The sequence below is a fragment of the Lissotriton helveticus genome, chromosome 10 (genome assembly GCF_964261635.1).
Source record: "Lissotriton helveticus chromosome 10, aLisHel1.1, whole genome shotgun sequence".
Lineage (NCBI taxonomy): Eukaryota > Metazoa > Chordata > Amphibia > Caudata > Salamandridae > Lissotriton > Lissotriton helveticus.
In genome coordinates, this window is record NC_136071.1 from 446089418 (window position 1) to 446115998 (window position 26581).

The following is a 26581-nucleotide window of genomic DNA, read 5'->3' on the forward strand; positions in this document are numbered from 1 at the left end:
CTCTATGTAGGCAATATTTAATTCATTATGACATACATAGGTTGGAGAACAGATGACCCCCCCCAATACCTTACGACAGAATCTATTTTCTTCTGTTTGAATGGAGGAACACTTAGTGTAGCCCCAAACCTCAGCGCCGTAGGTGCCAGTTGGCATGCATTGGGTTTGGTATATCTTCACCAGGGGGGTTATCACATCAGCTTGGGTGGGCTGCCTCAACGAGGTTACACAATTAATGGCCTTGCCCAGCTTATTCCTGGCATAAGAAACATGGGCATGCCACGTACCACTATTTGAGAATAAGAGCCCTAAATAGGGGAAAGTGTTGGTACTTTTTAAAACATTTGACCCTGAAATAATCTGGGGAATTTTGTGACTTTTTGGCCCACAGCTCATAATCAGTGATTTTTTAAAATTGGTTGTTAAGCCTAAATCGGCCATAAAAAGGACAAACCCTGAAATTAAAATACGCAGTGCCTTCGGAGTACGGCCCATCAGGACCGCGTCATCTGCGTAAAGAAGGGTGGGTATTGGGGCTCCGTTAATGTAAGGCACATCACTAGTTAGGGTGCTCAAAGTGCCGCTTAGTTTATTAATATACAAAATAAAAAGGAGAGGGGCCAGCACACACCCTTGTCTCACCCCCCTACCAATGTTAATATCGTTAGAAACTTCACCCATTTGATTCACACGTACACAAGCTTTAAGATCACGGTGTAAAAAAGCTAAAAAATGTACCAGATGGTCATCCAAACCATATTCGAGAAGGGTAGACCAAAGCCGGGAGCGATTAACAAAATCAAAAGCCGAGCTCAGATCCATAAAACCAAAATATAAAGGGGATTTCTTTGCAATGTTATATTTTCCCATGATCAAATTCAGATTCAAGCATTGTTCCACTGTTCCGACGCTACTGCGGAACCCAAACTGGCTAGGATGTAGGATGTTATTCTCATCTGTCCATGTTCTTATCCTTTTAAATAAGATCCGTCCCAAGACTTTTAAGGTGTTATCTATTAAAGAAATTGGGCGGTAACACCCAGGATCCAGCCTATCGCCCTTTTTAAAAATGGGAACAATAATGCTACGTGACCATGTTTCCGGAATCTCTCCTTCAGTTAAATTATTGAAAACATTGCATAGCAAAGGAGCCCAAAACTCTGGTTCACATTTTAGTTGGTCTATGGAGAGCCCATCAGATCCGGGTGCTTTGTTCCCGGCACTTTCTAAAATTGCATCGAAAACCTCAAGCGTGGAAATAGACATTGGGTGTGGAGGGGGTAGCATCAAAGGAGTATTGTCTGGTGTTGCGTAAATTTTACCAAAGTGCGCAACCCAGATCGGGCCAGTGATGTTACAGTTAATTTCCGTCAGATTTGAGCCAATAGATCTTATTTCCTTTACCTCCCTCCAAAATCCAGTGGTATCTTTTAGGTTAGCAGATCGTGCCAGGGAATCCCAGTGGGTTTTCAGTAAATCATTTGATCTAGTACGTAAAGCGAGCTTATACTCTGTTCTAAGCAGCCTTACCCTCAGTGTGTCCCTTGGTTCAGCTTTTAGGGCAGCTCTAAGCATCCTATTCGCTTTTGAGCATGGGGCATCGAACCACCTAGGTGTTTCCTCGGCCTTACTAGAGGCTGGTCTAGAAGTTTCACCTTTAATTATGTTGCAGAGTTCAGAAAACGCTTTAACCACATTTATCCCTTGGTCCTCTGTGGTAAGACAATCTTTAATCAAAGATGGATGTTTCTTACATACTTCAGCCAGGATTCCCTTATTGTCTGCACCCTTCCAGATTACCCTCAACTTGTCTGTCGAGATTTCCAGACCCCTTGCGCCTATTTCACGTTTTGGACACTTACCCCTTGGTAGTGATAAATGGATGGCAATTGGGTAGTGGTCGCTGTAAATTTCACACACTACTTCTGCCCTTATTAATGCCTTTGCAATGGCATGGGAAACAAAAACATAATCAATCGTCGTGCCACCCCCGTGACCAATAAAGGTGGGGAATGGGGATGCATGGTTTTCCATACCTGCATGCTCCATGCAATTAACAAGTTCATTAGAAGAGATAAAATCTAACAGTTCTATACCTCTTTTACATGGGGGGTTTCTTGAATGTACATGTGCGTTAAAATCTCCCCCTAAACATATGCCATCAAATTTTCCATACACTTGTCCATCCATGATTACATTAATAAAATCAAATAAAGAGATAAAATTAGGATTAGGTTGGGACAGAAAATCATTGTTATAGAAATTGATTAAACACAGTTTTATCCTCTGAGTATACGAAAGTGCCATGAAACTAGGACAATTTGTTTGTAGTTCGTCAATCTTCACTTCAGCAGTAATTTTTATCCAAATGGACAATCCACCACTTGGGCGTCCAACCAGAGGGGCCAAAGCAGTCCTATTATGGCAACTATACCCTTCAAACAATAGGTCCTCAACACACCAAGTTTCTTGGAACATCATTATATCATAACGATTGACACAATCCCTCCATGAAGGAATTCCCATTTTGGACTTCAAACCCGCAATGTTCCAACTAAGAATTGTTAGATTATTGTTTATATTGTTCCTCGAACATGCACCCTGGTTGGTACTTGGGGCAGTTTTAGGTATAACCACGCTTTGTTGAATACTTAGTAAACTAGATGGAGAAATCTCTAATGTTGGCAGGGTCTCCTCTAGGGGTGGTTCCTCTGACTGTGCTGCCTCAAAACACACAAGAAGTGGTTTAGTGGTTTCAGTGGGCAGTCAGTCCAGACAGTCCAGATCCTGGAATATTCCAAACCTATTCTGTAACGGAAAAACTGGTGGCGGTTGCATCAACTTGTTGGGAGGACGGTAGAAATATTTTAAGGGAAGTGGGGTCACCACAGTAGAAGGTCCATAACGGCCAGGATTAGTATTCAGCAGATATTTCGCTGTACCCGGATTTCTAAAGTTAATTACAATGCAGTCCCCATTGATGTTTTTATAAAGAGGACCGACCCAGGTTACTCGCCTTGTAGTTATGATTTCTTTAGCTATATCATAACCCACCCCCTTATGCTTTGTTAGCCAATCTATGCACTTATTGTGAAGTTGAACCCATGATTCTCCTTGACCTTCCTTAAGCGGTGGGATTCCAGCCAGAACTAAAACATAAGGACAAGCCTCAGGTGGAAGATGTAGGGCCGGGCCTTGATGTTTGATAGGCCTGTTGTCCTCATGCATATTCTTTTTGTCGTGCTGGTTGTGATTAACAGGACCCTTCTGGGCTAAGGTGGTCTGCTTCGCTACATTACTCTTTCGAGTAGAATCAGTTAATGATCCGCTTACATCATTAGCGGGAACAGAGGATTTAGTCGAAGCAGCATATCCATGTATAGGGTTACATGGGGGTAAGGGGGTGTTGGTTTGACAAGCAGACGAGTTGCTGCCTGTGGTGCCCTTATTTTTAGATGCCTTTGGTGTATCTGACTGTATTGGATTAATTACAGCTTGTTGTTCCACTGTCCTTGTATTACCGTGATCACCTGAAATAATGACATGGGTAGTAGTTTCAAGGTCTTTTAGCAATCGTTCTACTCTCATTTTGTCCAAGTTTGCTATACCTTTTCTCTTAGCATCCTCGTTTTTAATTATATTCTCCAATTTGTCAAGTCTTTTAAAAATATTATTAAATTGTTTGATCATTTGACCTTCCAAATTTTTAAAAATTGTATCAACAACAGTCTCAATAAGGTTCCCCTCTGACTTGGAATAATGACTGGATTTGTCAATTTCGTGGAGGGGCTCAGTCTGGGTGGAGATAGATACATTATTTGACACCTCGTTGTTTATAACGACCATATCACCCAGATGCGGTTGATCCTGTGTGGGTACTATATGCTGGACCAACTTTTGTCTCTTCCCCTTATTCCACATACTTTGTGGGGTAGGTTGGTTAACAGTCCTTAGTGGCTGCTTCCGTTTGTTGTAAGTTATTTTTGCAGGGCCCCTCTTTCTCTTGGCTGCAACTTTATCAGTTCCCTTATTTCCAGCCTCTGTCGATGTTTTTACTGAGGCGTGGCCTGGGGTCACTTCTGATGCTATATATGTTACAGTGTCATCATCGTCTAGGACAATTGGTACTTCTGTATCGGGATGTGAGGATTTTACAACAATTATTTCAGGAGTTATATGGGTATTGCCATTACCACTGAAAGTGGCAGTGGCATGTAATAAATTAATACTCGTCGGGCCCATTGAAAATCTCCTTTCAGTCTCAACTATCTCGTTAAACGCAGTATCTATTAATGTCTCAAACGATGTTAGCAGTATTACAGGGGACTCTGCGTCCTGAGTCAGGATATCAACATTATCACTTGTGGCGGTGCAATTAGCCATTATGGACAGCTTATTAGGTAACTAACCTTATTGAAAATGTTGGTGGGGTGGCCCGCCCGACCACTGTTGACCTCTGAGGGCCTCAGAGGGCCCGCCCTTTGCCCGGGCTTAGCCCCGGGCGTCCCGCGACGCGGGGGTGCTCCTCCTTTTGTGCGCCTCTGATAGCGCTCCCTCTGCGCTGCCGCGTCACTCAGACGCGCCGCCGCGGTGCCCGCCGGGATTTGGAGTCTCCCGGAGCGGCGGCGCGGAGTCAGCTGTCCCTTGACTCTTGGCGGTGGCGGCGGCGTGGGCAATGGCCTCTGCCTTCCTCTGGCAGTACAGGAGGTAAGTAAATATGACTCTCGGCGGTGGCGGCGGTTCAGAAGTGGTCCCCCCGCTCTGCCGGGTGCTCCTCCTTTTGTGCGCCTCTGATAGCGCTCCCTCTGCGCTGCCGCGTCACTCAGACGCGCCGCCGCGGTGCCCGCCGGGATTTGGAGTCTCCCGGAGCGGCGGCGCGGAGTCAGCTGTCCCTTGACTCTTGGCGGTGGCGGCGGCGTGGGCAATGGCCTCTGCCTTCCTCTGGCAGTACAGGAGGTAAGTAAATATGACTCTCGGCGGTGGCGGCGGTTCAGAAGTGGTCCCCCCGCTCTGCCGGGTGCTCCTCCTTTTGTGCGCCTCTGATAGCGCTCCCTCTGCGCTGCCGCGTCACTCAGACGCGCCGCCGCGGTGCCCGCCGGGATTTGGAGTCTCCCGGAGCGGCGGCGCGGAGTCAGCTGTCCCTTGACTCTTGGCGGTGGCGGCGGCGTGGGCAATGGCCTCTGCCTTCCTCTGGCAGTACAGGAGGTAAGTAAATATGACTCTCGGCGGTGGCGGCGGTTCAGAAGTGGTCCCCCCGCTCTGCCGGGTGCTCCTCCTTTTGTGCGCCTCTGATAGCGCTCCCTCTGCGCTGCCGCGTCACTCAGACGCGCCGCCGCGGTGCCCGCCGGGATTTGGAGTCTCCCGGAGCGGCGGCGCGGAGTCAGCTGTCCCTTGACTCTTGGCGGTGGCGGCGGCGTGGGCAATGGCCTCTGCCTTCCTCTGGCAGTACAGGAGGTAAGTAAATATGACTCTCGGCGGTGGCGGCGGTTCAGAAGTGGTCCCCCCGCTCTGCCGGGTGCTCCTCCTTTTGTGCGCCTCTGATAGCGCTCCCTCTGCGCTGCCGCGTCACTCAGACGCGCCGCCGCGGTGCCCGCCGGGATTTGGAGTCTCCCGGAGCGGCGGCGCGGAGTCAGCTGTCCCTTGACTCTTGGCGGTGGCGGCGGCGTGGGCAATGGCCTCTGCCTTCCTCTGGCAGTACAGGAGGTAAGTAAATATGACTCTCGGCGGTGGCGGCGGTTCAGAAGTGGCCCCCTGCCAAACACCACTTGTTCAGCACCTAACAGACCCTTGATGAAGATATAACGGCCCTGGGGGTCAACCCATTGCCTCTCATGGACATATGCCACTCTGCGGTGCACCAGAATAGCCACACCCCGCGAGCCCCTCGTAAAGCCTGCATGGTACACTTGCTGAAATCCGAACCTCTGGAGGCTGAGGGCCTTGGTACCCAGCATGTGGGTCTCCTGGAGCATCAGGACATCCACCAACTCTCTTTTCCCCCAGCGCAGTACAGCCCCACGCTTGATTTTATCCAGAATTCCCCTCACATTCCATGTCACAACGCGCAGGGTCTTTTGAGGAGACACAGTCGTATTATTAGCCATTACCAACACAGTGTCCAGCATCCAGCCCTTCGTCCCACCCTGGCGCAACCCACAAGGCAACAGAATCAAAAGCTATACACACGTGTGGTCCCACCCTCCCAACCCCAGGGGTGTGGAATTTATTAAAATATCCTCTTGTCCATGGGGCAGCATGCTTCATAAATCTACTTGTCCTGTATCAAAATCCACTTGTCCCTTCGGTGCCATGTAGTGCGTCAACAAATTAAGGCAGCAATCTCATATCAGAGCTCTGATATAGCCTATCTGATTATGCCAGAGTTTATACCATAGTAATGTTTGAATACTTGCAATCCCCTTATTTTGCCATGTTTCCACAGATCTACATACTGGGAATGAAGGTAGTGGTAAGCAATAGTTCTGGGAATATAATGCCATTTTGAGTCTGCAAACCTACTAACTTGCATGTTTTAAGGGTTTTCAACAACTCTTATCTAAACTTTTCCCATACTGAGAAATGTTAGAAATGTACTTCCTGACAATGGGAGATCTAAACCTTCTTCCAGAGTTGGGAAAAAAGTGGTTGGCGGGAAAATGAACTAGCAAACAGATTTTCACATGAAAAAATCTACACGTGCATATTTGCTCATGCTAAAATGCAGTTCACAAATATATTTTCTAGGAGTACTATTTCTTGTCCTACTTCTGTAAATTCTCGGGAATTCATGAAAGCCGAATAGCTGCACTTAATGCAAGGCCATACTATGGGTGAACTTTTGAGACTTTCTTCAATAATTGGGCCCCTAATTTGGTCTGGTGTTGACCGTGACCTTTTGTGTTTATTAAAATTCTGTCTCTCTCTCTGTATCGGCTGGCTTCACTGTAAGTGACAGCACTCTGATATTTTACAAGGAGCATATCGCCACACAAAGTAGTTTTGGTCAATGCTAGTAACTACTGTGGCAGTGTGTGCTTTTTGAGACCAAACAATTTTTGCTTTTGTCAATGTTTGTTACAATGGTGAGGGCCCGGCAACTCCCACACCAATAAGGTTTTACAAAAACCTTGCCAAACCAAGTAACACATTGACAAAACTGAAAAGCTGACCACCAATTCAGACCTACTGGCTTTGCCAATGCTTATTTATTTTTGTTTTCCATAATCCTACTGAAACTGGTTACACTGATTTTCCATTATGAATATTTTTGGGAAATACTAGCGTGCATCAACAAGTGTTACTAAATGATGTTGCAAAGAAATGGTACCTGACATTCTACAGCAGTTTAGCAAAATGTTTATTTTTCTGATTTCATTTATTTATGAACATTTCATTTTGAAAGCAAAGAATCCTCGATCTTGCGTTCAAGCGTCTGCAAATATTTGCATCAAATCAGAGAGCATTCTCGGAGCATTATACACAGCCTCATATTGCTAAACTTAGAAAACGTGTGTACACATTTTTATACTTGAACCACTGTCAGTAGTGCAGTCAGAGCTAACAACATTTACTTCAAACACTCACCCTAATAATAGGCAAAGAACAAAATGATTGTTGCCTAGAGCTGTCAGCGAGAAGGAAACGAAACGCTACAGCGCACGATTGATCACCAGCATGACAAAAGAAGAGACACACAAGAAGAATCTGATTTATTCAATTCTGAATTAGGATCCTCCCCATTGGAACCTGAGTACTCTGCCTTTGAGATCCAGTAGAAGTCTGGGTGCGCGCCCCCTCCCCCCTCTCTCCACCCACGGGCCCCCCAGAGGCGACTTCACCTCCTCCCACCAACCCCCCGCTCCCCACCCCCTGTCCTGATGAAGACCTGCTCTGACCCACGAATCGGGCGTCACTAGGGTCGAAACGTCGACAAAGAAACCCTTGGACCAACAGAGAGTATTCCATAGCAATCGCCAACCGCAGTGGCACAGAGGAATATCTCCAACTGAATACTGCTTTGGCCAACTTTTTACCCCATCCTTTCCTTCACCTGTATATAAGTCACTGGTTTTGTTTCACAACTGCACGATAGATTACTGCACTCAAATATCACAATCACCTTATCTTGATGCGCCGCTTTTGTAAAACTATCTAATCTATGTATTGAATACAGGGTAATTGTGAATGACACTAAATTCATAAAATAATCAGTTTATACCCTATTTGTTGCTTTGGATTTGCATTTTTGTGTTTTGTCTATTTAGAGCAAGTTAATACTGCAATTTGTATAAAAGTGTATGAATTCATTTCTTAAAACTTGAATCATTTTTACCCAACAGAACTATTGTTTATATTAGAAATATTGCCCAGGTTCTGAGGGATACTGGGTTACCCCATAGTAACATACCACCCTAATAATAAAGGCTTTCAATTCAAGAACCATAAATACAAGTTTGAACAGCATTAACATATGGACAAAAATATCACCTTAACTTCAGACAGTGACCTTCCCTGATCCACAATGTGGTACTGCAAACTGGCAGCCAAAGGGTTTGTGCTGTGGGGGTTGGGGCTACTTGTCCCAAGGGCAAAATACACATGAAAACTTGTAGCCCTTGACCCCAAACAATATGTCCTGGGCGTCGGGCTATAGGAATTCCACATCCCTGCAACCCAAACACTCAGCAACCCTCCCCAGACCCAAACCCCCCAAAACATCAGCAAGAAACAAACCTCCCCCTTTGCCCCGCTCCCCCCACCCCAATACCTCAGAGAACATTGAAGTATCTGTCGCGGCATGGAGAGACCCGGGTCCAGAACCGAGAACCCAGGGCCCGCCATACCAATGGATCCCAACATCCCAATCAAGACACACTCACCACCCCCCCCCCAACTCACTCAACCGCGGGGGTCTGAGGCCCAGAAAAGGCGCCCCCGAGCCCCACCGCGTACCCAGAAAGAGTAACATGAGTCCTCAAGGAGAACTGACTGGCATTAGGAAGTCATAATAGAACAGTCTCACCAGCCAATGCAGGGCGACTCAGCACTCGGCAAGTAAGGTCCAGTCCCAGCATTGTTCAGCTGCCGGCATCGGAGTGCTCCGAGTCCCCCGCACCACCCGTCTGCGATGCACTGGCAGAGGCCGACCTCCTCCTAGAGCGGGACCTCCGATGGCGACCCTTCCTGTTCGGGCGATTCATCCGCTCCGGCGACGATCCCTGAGACCCGCCCGGGTTCAGCCCCGGCTGGGCATGTGGTCTGAGTCGTACCGTCTCGTCGGTCCAGCGGAACACCTCCTCGGGGGAGTCGAAGAAGTGCGTCCGGGATTGGTGCACCACTCGCAAGCGGGCCGGATACAGGAGAGAGTATTGAAGCTTCAGGCCCCTCAGCTTGGCCTTAGCGGCCACGAAGGATTGTCTCTGCTGCTGCACCATCTTCGTGTAATCAGGAAAGATCATGATGGTATGATTCTCAAAGGTGAGCGAGCCTTTGTTCCTCGCCTCCCGCAGAATGACATCGCGATCATGATAGTTGAGCAGCCGGGCGATGACTGGTCGAGGACGCTCACCCTCCGGTGGCCGCTGAATCAGGGCCCTGTGTGCCCTCTCGATAACAAAGCACGCGGACAGTGTCCCTTCGGGGAGCCAGCCCTCCAACCACTGGGTCAAGAACCGCGCCATGTCGTCCTTCTCGCACCGCTCCGGAAAGCCAATGAAGCGGAGGTTGTTCCGCCTCGCGCGCCCTTCGGCGTCCTCCACTCGGGCCGCCAGTGTCTTTTGGATACCCTCCACCTCCGCCAGCCTCTTCTTCAGGGCGCCCACGTCCGTTTCAGTCACTGTAGTGCGGGATTCGTTCAAATCGATATTCTTGACAACGATATTCTTGCACTAGATATTTCCATTCCACTATATTAACAACTTGATATTAATGCAGTTGGATTTTTTTGCCTCAATATTCTGTCTCATTGCCGAAAGGGTAGCACTGACACTGAAGTTTGCAGTGAATGCCTCCATTGCTAAACATATAAATAATGAACTGGCTTTTTGAAAGATTGTTGATTCTCCATCAAGGAATGAGTGAACCCTTGGTGAAAGGGGGCAATTTATTCGTACTTAAGCCTAAATTGTGTGCTTGGTTGTTGAAATGACTGGGGTGATTGTCTAACAGTATCTGGTTTAGATAACAAAGCTCTAGAGTTTCAACAGAAAGAGTTAGATCAGGCTGGTAAGCATTGGGTAATGACCTATAGCCAAGAAAGGAGCTATTTCACCAAAATACTGAACGATCGAAGTGCAGCACATACGCCCAGTCCTGCATGGAAGCATTCCTAATCCATGGAAAGCAAGTGAGCATACACTGCAAAGTGCAGGGGTCAGTTAATATGTTCATTAAATGTGATCAAAGACTCTTTGAGGCATGTACAGGGCACAGATTAATTCTGGTGAGAGCTTACCGTAGAATATTTGTAGCCAGCTGATGTTGTTGTGCCTGCCATTGTCACATGGATCAAGACGTGAAGGTGACCTTCTTGTTGTGTATGTCTTTAGGAGCTTGTGGAAGTGGTGGGCTCAGTATCTAGAAAGTCAAGCAGACATGGATGCAGCGTTGAAGTATTATGAACTGGCGCAAGACTACCTCTCGCTTGTTCGCGTTCACTGCTTCCTGGGAAACATCCAGCGGGTAAGTTCTCTACCAATTAGGCATAATGTTTTTTGAAGTTAAGAAAACTGTCCCGAGGCACATGGTTACTATATTGTCTTCTTTTACAGGCAGCTGAAATAGCTAACGAAACTGGAAACTGGGCGGCGTCCTACCATCTAGCTCGGCAATATGAGAGTCAGGATGAGCTGAAGCAGGCGGTGCACTTCTACACCAGGGCTCAGGCGTACAATAATGCCATCCGCCTGTGTAAGGTACATAAAGGTCTTAATAAACATACGCTAAAGGTTCTGGATCAATGCAGTGAAGAATCAACCTCTCTCAAACTGACGATATTGGAGAGAAAGTAAAAGAAAAATTTGTGCTATTAACTTTTGAAATGACCAATATTTTGCTGCTTCATATAAGGCTCAGTGAATCTCTAGGGAATGGATTACTAGTCAGGGTAAAGGCCTGTGCTTTACTTTCGTTGGTCGTTCAGCAAACTACTTATACAATCCAAGGTTTGTAGGGATTGGACATGTCCATTCCCTTGTTGAATGGAATATTTCAAATCTGTTAGTGCTCCTATTAGCTAGACTTAAAATCACAGACACCAACATTGTAGGTTGTCCCATGGTAGACTGTTTAAGCCATGAGGCCAAGAACTACATTATTAAAAGGTAAGAAGACTAAATTATTTCTTCCCTTCTATAATGAGGATCATTTCATGGAGGAGATGATGTAGAGAAACATATGGCAACTGGTAAGTATTAGCCTTCAGTTGTTAAATTTGGGAAAACATCAGAAGGTACATTGGAAAAATATAAAATTACTGTATGGTTCTCGGGTTTTGTACTATGGGCATAGGTGAAGCTATTGTTAGTGCAGCAGGTGCAGTGATACCAGGGCCCGGGGGAGTAAGGGTGTCACTGAACCCTTGTTACAGCTGTCTTTTACTCGCCAACTGGCAAACGAGGAGGCATTATCCCTGCTTGCATCAAGGGCCATAGAACACTTTCTGTGCCTCTGACAGAGGGCTATTCAGTGCCACAAACATGTTGGACGGAGTTTGGCAGCGCATGCCAGCGACGGACAGCCTAGGTGTCAAGGCACCTCCTCTCGATTATGACAGGTCTAGGGGTGGGTGGGCAAGATGTTTGTTAACTGATTCACAGCCCTTCTATTAAAGAAACAGACTTTGATCAGGAAATGTTTGGGTCTTGGAACACAAAGATATCTATGAGCGATACCAAGATTGTTGAAGTGAATTCTGCACTGTACTGTGGACCAGTGCAGTTCTGTTTTGGTGAGAGAGACACAGTCTCTTCTGTGGATAACAAGCACAGGGTGGACCCAGACATTTTGGTGTTTTTAAAGATGGACTGTTATGGTTTTGTCCTGTCGAAACATAAGGCATTACAGTTCAGCAGAGAAGAACAAGGGTCCCTGTGACAGCTGCTCTCAGTATGACTGGTACCTGTTTAATAGTGACTCTTAGTCAGGAAAGAAATGTTTTTCACAACAGATGAGTGTAAGAGTCTGTTCAGACATTTTGGGGAGATCAGCAGGGTAGGATAGGGCCTCATTGGAGCAGTGTCCCAAATACAATAATGTCTGGTTTGGTTTCATTGTGTTTAAACTAACACTTAGCCCCTCATGATTCCATTTCCTCAGGGCAATCGTGTTAAGCCCCAAAGCAGGCTTAATACGTTCTTTAACTTAAACAAGATCTGTGTGTATAAGCATTGAAATGATTATGGAGGTCGTAACCAGAAATTACCTTCATCATAGGCTGCATCTAAACAAACATAAGAGATGCAGGCAAATAATGGAGCAGTCTTAGCACACCATGCCTCGCTTATCAGTGACAAAGGGGTCCATTTTAAGCGTTAGCCGAGACAATTTGATTTTACTAAAATTAAATGCATATAATATACTTGTAGGGGATTTCATCCAGCTAGCGTTACATTTTGGTCTGTTGTCCAATCTGCCATTCACATTTTTCTTATGTTTGTTACAGCATGGGGCAGTGTGTCAGCGCACATCAGCCATTAGCTAACTTCACTGTGAGTGACAACATCCCACTCTGTCATAAGCTGTGTATTTGTTAACAAATTTGTTCCCTTTTATGCTAGGTACTAATGTGGCATTCTCTTCAGTGCAGGGGACTATTATGGCATTGTGTTCTTTTTGAGACCAAAACATTGTTTTGCTTTTAGCCAGTGTTTTAAAAAAATATTTGCAATGGCCTGAGCACTCATCCAACAGTAACATTTTACAAAACCAATGACAAAACATATCAAGCATTCACAAAGCTGAAAGGCTGGCGGGCTACAACAGACATACTCGCCTTACCAATCCTTTTTATTACTACTTTATTCCTCACACAAAGACAAAGCCAGCTGTGCAAGAGTCCAACAAGCCCAGCCACAGACCTGAGGCGATCTGTCAGGAGTCTGTAATCCACTGTGAGAAAACATTAATTTCATTCTACTCTTATTCACCACCACAAGCAAAGCATAATTGATGTCTACAATGCATGTTTATGGACTGACCCACTTAGGAAGGTGACACCACTTTTGGGAGAAAAGATGCATGTGTCCTAAGCAACATCTTATCAGGGAAGAAGATAGTGTACGAAGCTGGACTAAAAAAGCCTGCAGTTTGCTGATGTGACACACAGAGGTGATCACAACGACAGTCTTCAAAGTTAGGAACCTCAGAATGGAACCATGAAGAGGCTCAAAGAGAGCAAACATCATGAATGCTAGAACCAATACTAGCTCTCACTGTGGCAATATGAAGGTAACAGACTGAAACACATTGAAATACCTGTGTAAGAAACACATCTCAACAGGTTATTTGAATAAGCGGGCTGATCAGGCAAACAAAGAAAGGCTGACAGGACTGAAAAGTAACCCTAAACAGTGCCCACAACAAAGCCCTTGCCCTTGCTTGGGCCCAAGATAAAACAAATGGGAGAGCCTAAAATAATCTATTTTATAGAGGACCAACCTGCTTCTGCATGCACCAGGCCCAATTTCCCAAGCTCAAATGCTGTAAATCACGATGTTTGGCTTGTGTCTTTCCACTCGAGTCCAGGAATATACAGTCTATTTCCTTTTTGTACTGTGTTCCTCTGAACAGGAATCTCTTTGACGACTGTTTCTTTCTAGAGCCCGTCACAGCAATGAATGTTCCCTCCTCTGTGAAAATACCTGTCAGGCTCAGGCTAGGAACTCACAACTTCATCCAGTAGTATGTCAGTGTTTTGAAATGCTTCAAACAAACCAACCAAGTCCTCTACCATTGCGTTTTTTGTAACTGCATGCGCTTACATCATTTCCCTTCATCAGGCTGGTAATCCCCTGTACTTTTTTTTTTTTATAAAAAATTTTATTTTCAGTTTTAAAGGAACATTACACACATGAAGTTCACCAAGGTGCGATACAATTCCTCTCGGGAAGGGCCCATCTAAGAGCAAAAAAGAACAAAACAGAGCATCAAATTCGTAATAACATAGGCAAAGTCAGTCCTTGGCATGCGCCCATGGCTGTAGTCTCTCAACAAGTGCAACACAGAGCCGAGCTGACATGTCCATAGGTCGGCTGAGCCAAATAACCAGGCCAGATATCGTCGCTATGCACCTCGGTGAACCGTAAACCGATAAACAGAACTCCCCCCCCCACCCACTCCCTCCCCCCATGGTGGCGACTCAGTCAATCCAAAACTCCTTCCGGCAGCAAAATTAGACCTGAAAATGAAGTGACCTCAAGGATGCGGGACAGACAGCGGATGGTAAGCCTTTAGACAGGAAATTCACCAATGGACCCCACTGGAATTGGAAGTTCTTAAAATTACCAAGGAATATGTCCGCCATTCTCTCCAAACTCAGAAGTTTCCACAATCGTGCGTGCCACAGCGAAATTGCCGGTGCCTCCTTTTGTTTCCAGGCAGCTGCCAGTGTAAGCTTGGCAGCACCCAGGCAAAGCCACAAAATCTTCTTATCTGCTCTGGTCTGGTGCTCTAGACCGGGTTCTCGGAGGCCTAGTAGAACAGAGGCCATCGAGTCCTCTATGGGATACTGCAGAAGTTCCCTAATGTGCGAGAGAATCTCTTCCCAATAGGGCCGAATCACTGGGCAGTCCCACCAGATGTGGCGAAAGTCCCCAAGAAACCCGCAACCCCTCCAACATTTATCGGAAGTGGCCGGATAAAAGCGATGTAGCCTGGTCGGGCATAAATACCATTGCATAAGAGTCTTAAGGTGGGCTTCCCTGAGGTGAAGCGAGTGATTAAACTTCGTGATATCCCGCCATAATGCTGTCCATTCAGTGTCTGAGACATCTCTCCCCAGCATCTCTTCCCACTGTTCCATATACCTAGGCCTAGGCGAGACCGCCGATTTAAGCAGGAGCTGATACAAGAAGGAAATGACCCCCTTCATTACAGACGTCCGCAGCAGGAAGGCCTCAAATGGGGAGGGTGGTCTCGTGGCCGCCTCCAGTACCCCCGGCGACGTGGCCCAATGGAGCAGTTGTGCGTGACAATATTGGTCATTTTGGGGAACCCCATAGTCCCTCACGCAGTTTGCAAAAGTGAGGGGAGCCTGACCATGGAACAGGTGAGTCAGAGCCCTACAACCCCCCTCCCTCCATGCATCGAAGGTCCCCTCCCGCTGAGCCGGCGGGAAGGCTGGATTGAAGTGCAAGGGCGTGAAAGGTGAGGGGAACGTAGTCCAACGTTCGTCCCCAACAAGGGTGTCCCATACCTTCAGGACAGTACCCGTAGGTGTACTTATATAGGCATTCAAGGGGCGGTCCTTCTTAGGCTTCCAAGCCAAATCCCAAACCGACCTCCCCGCCACACTCCGGTCCATATGCAGCCAATGCTTCTCCGATGTTTGCTGTGACCACTCTACCAGAATTCTCAGTTGTGCCGCCTTGTAATAAAGCTGGACGTCAGGAAGTCCCACCCCGCCCTCGGACCTCGGCCTACGTAGTAACGCAAAGGACCCCCTGCCACACAAATCGCAAGATCTGCGTCCTAAGACGCCGAAAAAAGTCGCCGTCCAAAGAGATGGGCAGGGCCTGAAATAAATACAAATATTTGGGAAGGAGAACCAACTTCACAGCATGGATCCTACCCAGCCAGGACAGAAATTTAGGTTTCCATCTGTCCAATTCGGCTCGAGTCTTTGCCAACAGAGAGGGGAAATTGGCCGCGAAAAGTTTTCCCACAGTAGGAGTCAAGTGGACCCCTAGATAGACAATCGAGTCAGCAGCCCAGGCTAAGGGTGTCAGAGTGCGCACGCGTTCCGTGTCCGTTGGCGATAGAGTAAGATTCAGGACATACGACTTGCTGTAGTTAACCTTGAAGCCTGCCACCTCTTCATAGTTCAGCAAGGTCTCCCTAACACAAGGCAGCGAGCGTTCTGGGTCCGCAATGGAAAGAAGTACGTCGTCCGCGAAGAGCGTGATTTTGTGCTGCTCTCCCGTGAACGGAATGCCCCGTATGCCCTCATGTTCCCTCACCGCCACCGCCAGGGGCTCAATGCTCAGCGCGAACAGGAGAGGGGAAAGGGGACAACCCTGCCTAGTGCCTCTGGTATGCGGGAAGAATGCAGACAAGTGGCCATTGACTCCCACTCGAGATCTAGGACTGCAGAATTTGGCCTTCACCATGGTAATGAACTTCGCCGAAAAGCCAAAAGCCGTCATCGTATGAAACAGGAAGCGCCAGTCCACACGGTCTTTTCGGCATCCAACCCCACCAGGACCGCCGGAATGCGAAACCTGTCCGCCTTTTCAATGAGATGCACAACTCTGCACAACTCTGCGCGTATTGTCGTGCGTCTGGCGCCCCTTGATAAACCCGGATTGGTCAGGGTGTATGATCGCTGGTAACAGATCCTGCAGTCTATACGCCAGGATTGTTGAATATAATTTCGCATCCAAGTTAAGGAGCGCTATGGGGCGAAACGAGGCACACTGGGTGGGGTCTTTCCCCGGCTTCGGCAGGACCGTAATAACCGCCTCGGCCAGGGAGCCCTTCGAAGAGCCGGTCTCAGCCATGTCGGTAAAGAGGGACACCAGGAAGTCACAAAGTTCAGAGGCGAACGTCTTATAGAAGACGGCAGTATATCCGTCCGGTCCAGGGGCCTTGTGCAGTTTCAGGTTCTTAATAGCCCCGAGTACCTCTTCCCTGGTAATTGGTGCCTCCAGGACCTCATTCCACTCCTTGGATACCTGGGGAAGGGGCAAGCGCTGCAGATACTGCTTCTGAGACTCCGCATCCAGCTCGTCCCCAGCATAAAGGTCTTCGTAAAAACGGCCAAAAACGGTCGCTTTCTCCTCGTCCCGGTGATGCAGCCCACCCGCAGCGTCCCGAATCCCCCCGATATACTCACGCTCCCGCCTATCCCGCAGCTGCCGTGCCAAATGTCTTCCCACCTTGTTACCGCAGGAATAAGACTGCCTGCCTAACCTCAATAGCGTCAATTCGGCCCTGTTATTGTAGTGGGCTCTCAATTTCCCACGAACTGCGGTCAAAGGCCGGAGGGTCACTCTAGAAGGGTTGAGCTTGTGAGCCTGCTCAAGGATCGCCAATTCGGTCTCCAGAGCTTCCCTATCCTTGCACCGCGCTTTATTAAGATTTGCATTGAGGCCCAAGCAAGTGCCCCTGATGGACGCCTTCAATGCGTCCCAAGTGTTGGAGACCGAGGTGTCCGACACTGGGTTCAGCTCGAGAAATTCCTTGATGGCCTTACGCAGCGCCTTACTAGAGACATCGTCCCGCACCACCGAGGCCGGGAAGTACCATTTCCACTGCCCATCACCAGGTGAGGACCACCGGAGGCTAAGCACCAGCAGACTGTGGTCAGAGACCGAGAGCGGAAGAATGACGGAGTCAAGGACATCACCCCTAAGTGCCTGGCTAATAAAAATGTGGTCCAATCGGGAGTAAGAATGATGGACATGCGAAAAAAAAGTGTAATCTCGGGAGGTAGAATGGAAGAAACGCCAGCCGTCAACCAGACCCAGTTCACCCACCAACTGCTGTGAGGAGGGAGAAAACACCCCTGTATGTACCCTATGGGTCCCAGAGCTATCCACATTCGCATCCCACACCAGGTTAAAGTCCCCCAGGAGGAACAGGTTCCCTTCCGCAAAGTCACCCACACGTTGTAACACTCCTTGCAAAAATTGATTTTGACCAGCGTTGGGTATGTATACTACCACAAAAGTACAGAGTCTCCCTCGGACAAGCCCCTTCACCATCAGCCAGCGTCCATCCTTATCACTACAGACATCATGAGGCTGAAAGTGCAGCGTAGAGCGAAATAGGAGAGCCACCCCCCTATGCTTTGTGGACGCCGAAGACCTATAGATAATGGGGAATGCCTTATGTCGAAGGCGCAGCTCGTCCTTACGCGCTAGGTGGGTCTCCTGGAGCCCCACAACATCCAACTGATGATCAGTCACATACTTCCACACCTTCTGCCTCTTCTGTGGCGAGTTCAGGCCTTTAACATTCCATGTCCCTATACTAACCGGCATGATGTCCCCATGAACCAAAACTCTCTATAGACAGCATTGGGGCCCCCCACCCCACAGACAACCATCTTCCGTGCAAAAGTAACAGTGACAGGCGACCCAAGGACCCCTCCCGCGCCTCACCAGCCTGACCCTCCGCCTCCCGCAAACCCTCCAGTGCCGCAGCCCACTCCCCACACGCCACTCTCACACCTCTCCAGACCCACCGTATGTGCCACAAATCACTCCAGTCGCCACCAACATTTCCCACCCCAACCCCCCCAACATTCCATCCCCCCCCTGAAAGAAAAAGGAACAGTGATATTGTAAACAGAACAGAAACATTGAAGATAATACTCATCAGTCCCAGATGTCCACAGTTCGCGGAGCTCCGACCACTCCGGGGACAGGGTAGGGAGACCATCTCGGTTCCTCCCAAGGTCACGGTCTGGGGAGTCTTCTCCAAAAGTACATCCATTCACCCAGACCGGGGGGGTCTATGCCCCCTCCAGCGCCGATCCGCATTAATCAAGTCACCGTCAAGCCGCTCCAGAGCTGGCCTGTGACGCCGGCATCGTCGCTGAAACTACTGAAGCCACTGCGCTCCCCCTCTCCTGCTGGCTGGAATTGCGGTCCGGGCGCCCTCGAACTGGTGAGGACCCCACTCTGTGCCATGAGGAGGATCGACGGCGCCGCCGAGACGGGGATGCAGTCGACCCTTGGGACGGGGCAACATCATCCAAACCCAAGAGCTCCTTCGCCTCCTGGAGGGAGCGTATCTGCACCAGTCGGTTCTGCCACCTGAAGATGATCCTGAAGGGGTGCCCCCAAGAATATGCGATGTTGCGTTCCCGCAGAAGGGAAGTCACCGGGCGAAAATCCCTCCTTTTTTGGAGCGTAGAAGCTGCTAGGTCCTGAAAAAGCTGAGGACGATGGTCTCGAAATTGCAGCGAAGTGATGGCCCTGGCTTTACGAAGGATGCGCTCCTTCACTTGAAAGTCATGAACACAGACAAGGATGTCTGGGGGCGGCCCCCCCCCTCTCCTGGGCAACCCAACGCGGTGGACTCTATCCATCTGGATATCCTTCACATCATCTTCGTCCAAGATCTGCAGAAACAGTTCCTGCACATAGCCTCGCAGGTCTCCCGCCTCGCCATCCCAAGGCACCGCTCTAATGCGGATGTTATTCCGACGGGAGCGGTTCTCAAGGTCTTCCGTGTGTGCCTGCAGATCCAAGTTTTGTTCCGTGAGACGAAGGACGTCCTGTTGGAGTAAGTGTACATCATTGGCCGTGCTCAAATCATGGTCCTCTAGAGTCGCCACTCTCTCGCCAATCCCATCAACATCTCTCCGTACTTCCCGGAGATCAGAGGCCAGTTGCGCCCGCAGCTCGGAGATGTCCTCCTTGATGGAAGCAAAAAGTTCGGTCATAAATGCCTTGGTGGCCGGGGCCTCGTCATCGGACATTCTGGGCGACCCACTGGTACCCGGGGAAGCCGGTTGCTGTGAAGATTTAGCTGCTCCGTCCTTCACCACACGCCCCTTGCGGGCCTGGTTAGCCATAATGCTGGGCACCCTTCGCCAGGGCGGATGTTCCACCAGTCACCACCCAAGCCAATCGGTACCGGGACCCGGGCTTGCAGGCGTAGTAGCCGGCCTCGCAGGGCAGCCCAACTCGGTGTCCACCACTCTGCACCAGGCCAGAGGCTCCCAGAGAACCCCCGGACGCCGAGACTCCAGGCGGCAGGAACGCCCAAGATCCAAGGAACAAGGAGTCCCTAGTCAGCGATGGCAAGCCCCTGAGAAAATGGTGCGGTGGGGCAATTCAGACGCCAAATATCCAGGCGTGAGCGCTAAGCACTCAAATGACCAGGTGAGCCAGGCAAAATGGCGTTGTCGCGCTCCCTATCCAGACCCCCTCCAGACCACCAGGCATGCACTCCCAGCTGCACCTCTAGTTCTGCACCAGTCCACAGCTCATGTCCGGGGCCTGCACAATCGAAGCCTCATGACCCCCCTCGATGTCCGGGCACAGCAAGCTGGCGGTAGTCCCCCGGGCCCACACACCATCTAGGCCGGCGCCAAATGCAAATCCCAGGGCCCCTCCGCACCGTAGGAAGCCGAGCCTGTTTTGACTGCGCTCACCCTGCTCGGATTGCCGGCCGTCAGCCACTCTCCCCTTCCGGGCCGGTGCGCAACTCCACGCGCCAATGCTGGGCCCAACTGCGTGTCCCAGATGAATGCAGCTTCTGGGCAGCGCCCGGGGCCTCCACCACCCCTCCGGGCCGGCGCTCCTGGGCCTCCGCGCTCCTCCTCACCTCCAGCCCGAAAACACCTCCTGTGACCACTGGCAGGCAGCGCCTCCCTCCGCCGCTCGCGCGGCTCGCTCCAAGCAGCTAGCGTCCGTGGGGACCTCGGGCGGGCGGCGGCGAGCCCCCTCCTCCGACGCGGTAGCACCGAACTTCCGGCCGGCCTCCAGGACACGCGAGGTCGGGGATTTCAAGGCCGCACAACCCCTCCGCGCCTTCTGCCTCTATGTGCGGCGCAGCGCTCTGCCGGCGGCACCGGACCTCACCGCACCACTCCGTAGACCTCCGCCAACAGTCCGGTGGCCGATCTGAGCCGGTGACACAAGCTATTAGCCGCTATTAAGGATCGGCGCCGGAGAGGCACAGAAAGGCGTCCTACTCCGATGCCATCTTGGCCACGCCCCATCCCCTGTACTTTTAAAATAGGAATAAACAGTCATAGTCTCAACTGTAGTCTGTGGTTAAGTTGCACCTACAAAAGCCTTCAAGGACAGTGAAAGGAAACTCTGAGAGAGGAAGGATTCTCCCTCTAGAGGAGATGTCTCCTTATGCAGAGATGATTAATTGTGCAGTACTACACTAAGCACTTCTACGAAGGTGATGCATAAAAGGAAGCATTTAGAAATTCCTACTTTGGAATTCTATTTTTTTTTAAATGCTTGTGTGGATCTCTCTAAAGGAAAGAATCAAATGTTTCTCTGAAAGATCATTGAAAAAGACTGCGGAGCACTCTGCTCCCAAGATGGTGCAAAAATCCAGCTCTTAATATGCTGACAGTGTTCGCTTCCGAAACAGTATTGATGGAAAGTCCCTTGGAGAGGAAAAAGGGAACACCGTTGACAATCACACCATTGACAGCACTGACACCCTAGTTTACGATCACTTCACAGGTAAAGATACGGGCTCTGCCATCAACAACTGTGCTGTCAATAGTGATGAAGATTCTCAACAACAATTGTCCTATCAACAGTGACCTTTAAAAAAAAAATCCCTTGGTGACTCTGTCTATGGCAGTTGCTCAGGACATTATTATTACACCTTCGCTGGAGGTTACAAAACATTTTCAGTGAATTCATGCTTCGCCATTCGTGCGATTACCAGTGCATATTCTAGATTCTGAACAAGAAGCTGCCATTGCTGACTAGGAACAGTTCGTTATAGCGTACAATCCAACCAATTTGAATGTGCAATACATTCTTCACTGCAAAAACATTGTACAGGGATATAGCAACCATCCTGCAATTTCAGAGAGCACTGCTGGGACCCTCTTATGAATGCAGGTGCCTGTCGCTTCCTTAGTATCCCCAACAAAATGTTGGAAACCTTTCAAAAGATGGTTCTGCAGACTCAACTTTACAATGCTGCACCACTGCAAGAGCCTTTGCCTCCTATTCCTCAGCGTTGTCATCAGCGGCCATCAACCTTTACCTCCTCCTATGCAGCACCCACCACCAAAGCTTCCAGTACTTCTAATAGATGAGGATCTGGGTGGTGATGACAGTAGAACAGCAATTGGAGGATGAACAAGAATGAGGAGAAATTCCTGAGTGATTTGGATGATGCTGCTTATGGTATTAATCATCAACAGAAGGATTAATGAAGAGACTTCATTCTGGTAAATGAAAAAGACTTCTCCATTACCTCTTACTACCATTCTTTGCCTGACTGTTGCCAATAACTTGGTTTTCCAATGATGAGATCAGTAAAAGAATGCTTTCTCTTCGGCTTCAAAGAACAGCATAGGAAGTCAGTGCAGTTAATCCCGCTTCGGACTAAATCTGGAGAGCGGGGCTATAAGCTGATAAAGAGGCCTGCTACTGGTCAGTTTGTCATTTTGTGTCTGGAGAAAAAATTTAGAGCGCCAGTATGTGCCATCATGACTCACTGGTCATTCTCAGATGGATTACATCATTTCAGCGTGAACGCAAAGGCGATTGAGAGGCACCTACATTTACACCCTTGTATGGAAAGCAGACCTTAATAAATAACCTCGGTTGCAGGGTCAACTCCGTTGCTGCGACACAATTAATGCAGCCATTTCCATTTTGGACAGTGTGACAACCAGATGTGCTCTAGTTATTCTCATCCCTAAGAATAGAAAAAGCAAAGACACTGTTAAAGGTGAACAAAGCGCCACTGCAGCTGTAATAGATATAGCCATGGATGTCACAAATGCAGACTTCTGTGAGTTAGCAGGAAGCTGCAGTTCTCAGAAGATAGGTGAAAATAAATCCCTTTCTCTTTCCACACTTAGGCACAAGGCAAGATTCTCAACATGCCCTCTGACATATAAACCCTTTTGGAACTGTGTTGTCACATTCTCATACTGATAAATTCCTGGGGGCCTTCAAGTATATAAAGTCTTCAAAAGATGGCAGGGATATAGAGGTTCTCCAGACCGGTATTGCGTTCAGGGCAAACAGTAATGTGCTTATAGGCAGTCAGGGTGTGACTAGGATTACACCACTCTCAGAAGACAGCAGCTTCTAACTGACCAGTTTCCTACTATCAAAAAGAGCGGAGCGGCCAAAGTCACCCTGTCATGACAACAACCGTGCCTGACTTCTTAACACTGCCTTTGCCATGACCCTTCAGCTATTGTGGGGATGATATCATACTTTGCATCCAAATGGAGGAAAATAACAACTAATGTCTAAGTGCTACATATCGAGCAATCTGGACACATGCTAGAGTTTCTCCGAAGGTCTCCTTATCACTGTTTAGCAAAGGAATATCACTTACACATTCAATAACTTCAAGGGGAACTCCTTATCCTAAAAGGATAAGTGGAAAAAGTTCTACAGCCCAACGTAACCGCTGCTTGTACTCCAGCTTTTTATTAGTTAGAAAGAAGATGAGAGTGGAGACCAAACCTGAATCTCCAGGAACTCCCCAAGTTCCTAAAAAATGAGCTCTTTTGGATGGTGGCCTGCTGAAATGTCCTTCTGTTATTGTTGGATACCTCAACTTGCTGTATCTATAGGACACTTACTTTGACTCAAACACTGACAATATTTGCAATTCTCATTGGCAGTGCAGCACTATCAGGTCAGAGCATCCCTTTTGGCCTGAAATCTGCCCTGTAATGTTTACCAAGTTACTGGCCCTGGTGGCAGCCTATCTTTGGATACTAGGCTGCCAGTTATTCGCATAGTGAAACCACTCTCAATTGAGGACACTTCTTCCTCCACGAAGTTGGACTTGATGCTCAATGTGGAAAAGTCTTTCAACAGCCCCACAACGTGACTCTGGTTTCTGAAAGGCTTTTCCATTAGTTAGAGTGCATTGCAATACTACTGACAATAACTGCAAACCTCTACAATACTATTTAATTCAGAGTATGCAAGTTCAGGTTATTCTGCATTGGACTTATTTAATGTTGCTGTCTGTGGATGAGATCGATCCAACAGGAACTAAAACCTTAGTGGAAGCTAGCAAAAGGGTCATGGGACGATATTGTGACATTCACTCACTGCCCCCTCATACAAGCTCTGCTGTGGTGAAGGTTTCCAGGAAACTTCCCATTTCAAACTAGGTTTGTGATCTGAGGATGGCATTTCCCTCCACATTAACGTCCTAGAACTATCAGTCACCTGACTGGGGTTCGCATGCGTCCCTTCCATAGTTTTGCAAAACAAAATGTTCTGATCAGAACAAAAACCACAACCTCCATGTATAACATCTCCAAACAAGGATGGGCGAGGTGCCGCAATCTGTAAGAGGAGGCAAAATTGTTATCGGATATGGGCAATTGCAAACAGAGTGAATATTGGTGTGGAACATTTACCAAAGATCAAGTATTCAGATGCCCTCAATCGCTCTCTATCAGACTGCCATGGGTGATAGCTCAGCCAACATCAACTTCATGAGATCATGAGGAAATGGAGTGATGCCACCCTGGACCTGTTTACCACCTTACAGAGCCAGAAATGCCTCTGCTTAGGAAGCACGTATTGGATACCAGGATCCAGAGGCAATGCCTTCTCAATGATGTGGTTGAACATCTTTACCCATTTACCCAACCTTTCCGCCATTTAACCTCATTTAAAGCTTACTGCAGATGGGAAGACAAATTTATGTTCGCCTGTACATGGGCTTGGTCTGGCTGCCCACATACTCGCAGATCAGCCCGATGGTCCATGTGACCACCTGGATCTCATCCGAGACGGTCGCTCCCCCCCACGCTCCCTGGCAAAGAATTCTGCTGCAATATCATCTGGCTGGTATCGCAGCAGCATGCTTGCTCGCACTTGCATCTGTGTCAACGCGCTTGTTTAAATAGCTGCTTCCGACTTCGCGCTCGTGTAATCTAGCCCTTTAAATATCGCGCGTCATTTATAAGGAACTAATAACATCGGACTCCATTGGAATAGCACTGTTAACATCGCGCTCGACATTTAATCACAGCGCCCAAGTAATTTTGCTTTGTTAAACATCGCGCACGACAGGATTAGCAAATTCACATAGCGCTTTGTTGATTCATCGCGCCGTACCTCACACTAAGCTAGCATTTTGGTAATACTTCGTGTGACTGCCGCCTCTTATAATCTGCATCTTTTTCTACTGCCTCAATTGTGTGCACTATTGTTATTTAGCTTTGCACTGACCAAAGGCTGCCCAAGTTTCACTTTCTAACTCCATTTTGTATCCAGGTTGTTGTCCACTCCCTTGCCCCGCCTACCCTCCCGGCTAACTCCTCCCAGCTGACCCTCCCACGCTCCGCCCCCTCCACTATCCATTTAAAGCAGATGTCCCAACGCGCAGCGTCCACGCGCTACGGCCGCGCCGAAGGTGCGCCAAAGGTAAGCCCGTCTACGCCCGTCCGCGCCTGGACCGCGCCCAGCGCCAGACCCCCTGTTCCACGCAATGCCCAGCCCACCCGCATTACATACGACTCAGCCACCCTCCTAGCACTTAATCCTGGCCGACTCCCCAACTGCGCCCAAACCTCACCTGGACACACCCATGGACCCTTCACATGCATCTCCTGCAAGTTTGACGGCACAAAATCTAATTCCGCATCCACTAACACCAAACATAGATCTGACGCCAACCACCTTAAATGCATCCTACTCAACACCCGATCGGTCCACAGCCACGCCATCAACCTTTGAAATCTACTAGACACCATCTCTCCAGACGTCGCCTTCCTAACAGAAACATGGATGAACGCCTCTTCGGCCCCAGACATCACCATAGCCATCCCGGAAGGCTACAAGATCATCCGAAAAGATCGCCCCAAACAAACAGGAGGAGGCATCGCCATCGTCCATAAGAACTCCATCCGCATCTCAACCAGCTCAGACGACAACCTCTCTAGCGCCGAACACCTTCACTTCCAGATCCACACCGACCCCAAGACCACACTCAGAGGCACACTCCTATACAGGCCACCAGGACCCCCGTGCACAATTCACTGAAGACATCACTGACTTTATCACCCAACACGCCCTCTCCTCCGAGGACTACATCCTATTGGGAGACCTCAATTTTCACCTGGAAAAGAAGAACAACAACAACACCACCACCCTTCTGGACCATCTCGGCAACCTAGGACTCAAACAACTTGTTAATACCCCCACACACTGCGCAGGACACACTCTCGACCCTATCTTCACCTCCAGCAAACATATTTCCTTCAGTCACACCACAGTTCTCCAATGGACTGACCACAGCTGCGTTCACTTTGTCTACAAAAAGACCACATCCCACAACCATCCTCAACCTACTCTGCAAAGAAATTGGAACAAAATCACCATCGACCAGGTCTCCACATCGCTTCTTCAAAACCACCCTGCCCACTCATCGAACCCCAACCAAGCAGTCATCAACCTCACACAATGGCTAACCGACACTGCCGACAACCTAGCACCTTTGAAAAAACGTCAAATCAAACTAGGCAGCAAAAACGCCCCCTGGTTCAACGATGATCTTAAGAAATCCAAGAAACTCTGTCGCTCCCTTGAGAAGACCTGGAAAAAAGACCCAAACACCAACACCAGGGACGCCTTCAAAAACGCCTCCCGCATACACCACCAATTGATCCGGACTGCCAAGAAAATCGCATTCAAAGACCGACTAGACAAAAACGCCC

General features: G+C 48.7%; 1 protein-coding gene across 1 annotated transcript in view; it reads left to right on the forward strand.

Moving 5' to 3' along the window:
• Nucleotides 1-26581, forward strand: part of IFT140 (intraflagellar transport 140) — a 1386753-nt gene that overhangs the window by 1222898 nt on the left and 137274 nt on the right. The window contains exons 22-23 of the mRNA XM_078662938.1: nucleotides 10548-10680; nucleotides 10770-10913. Of these exons, the coding sequence (XP_078519064.1) occupies nucleotides 10548-10680; nucleotides 10770-10913 (277 nt within the window). The remainder of the gene's footprint in view (nucleotides 1-10547; nucleotides 10681-10769; nucleotides 10914-26581) is intronic.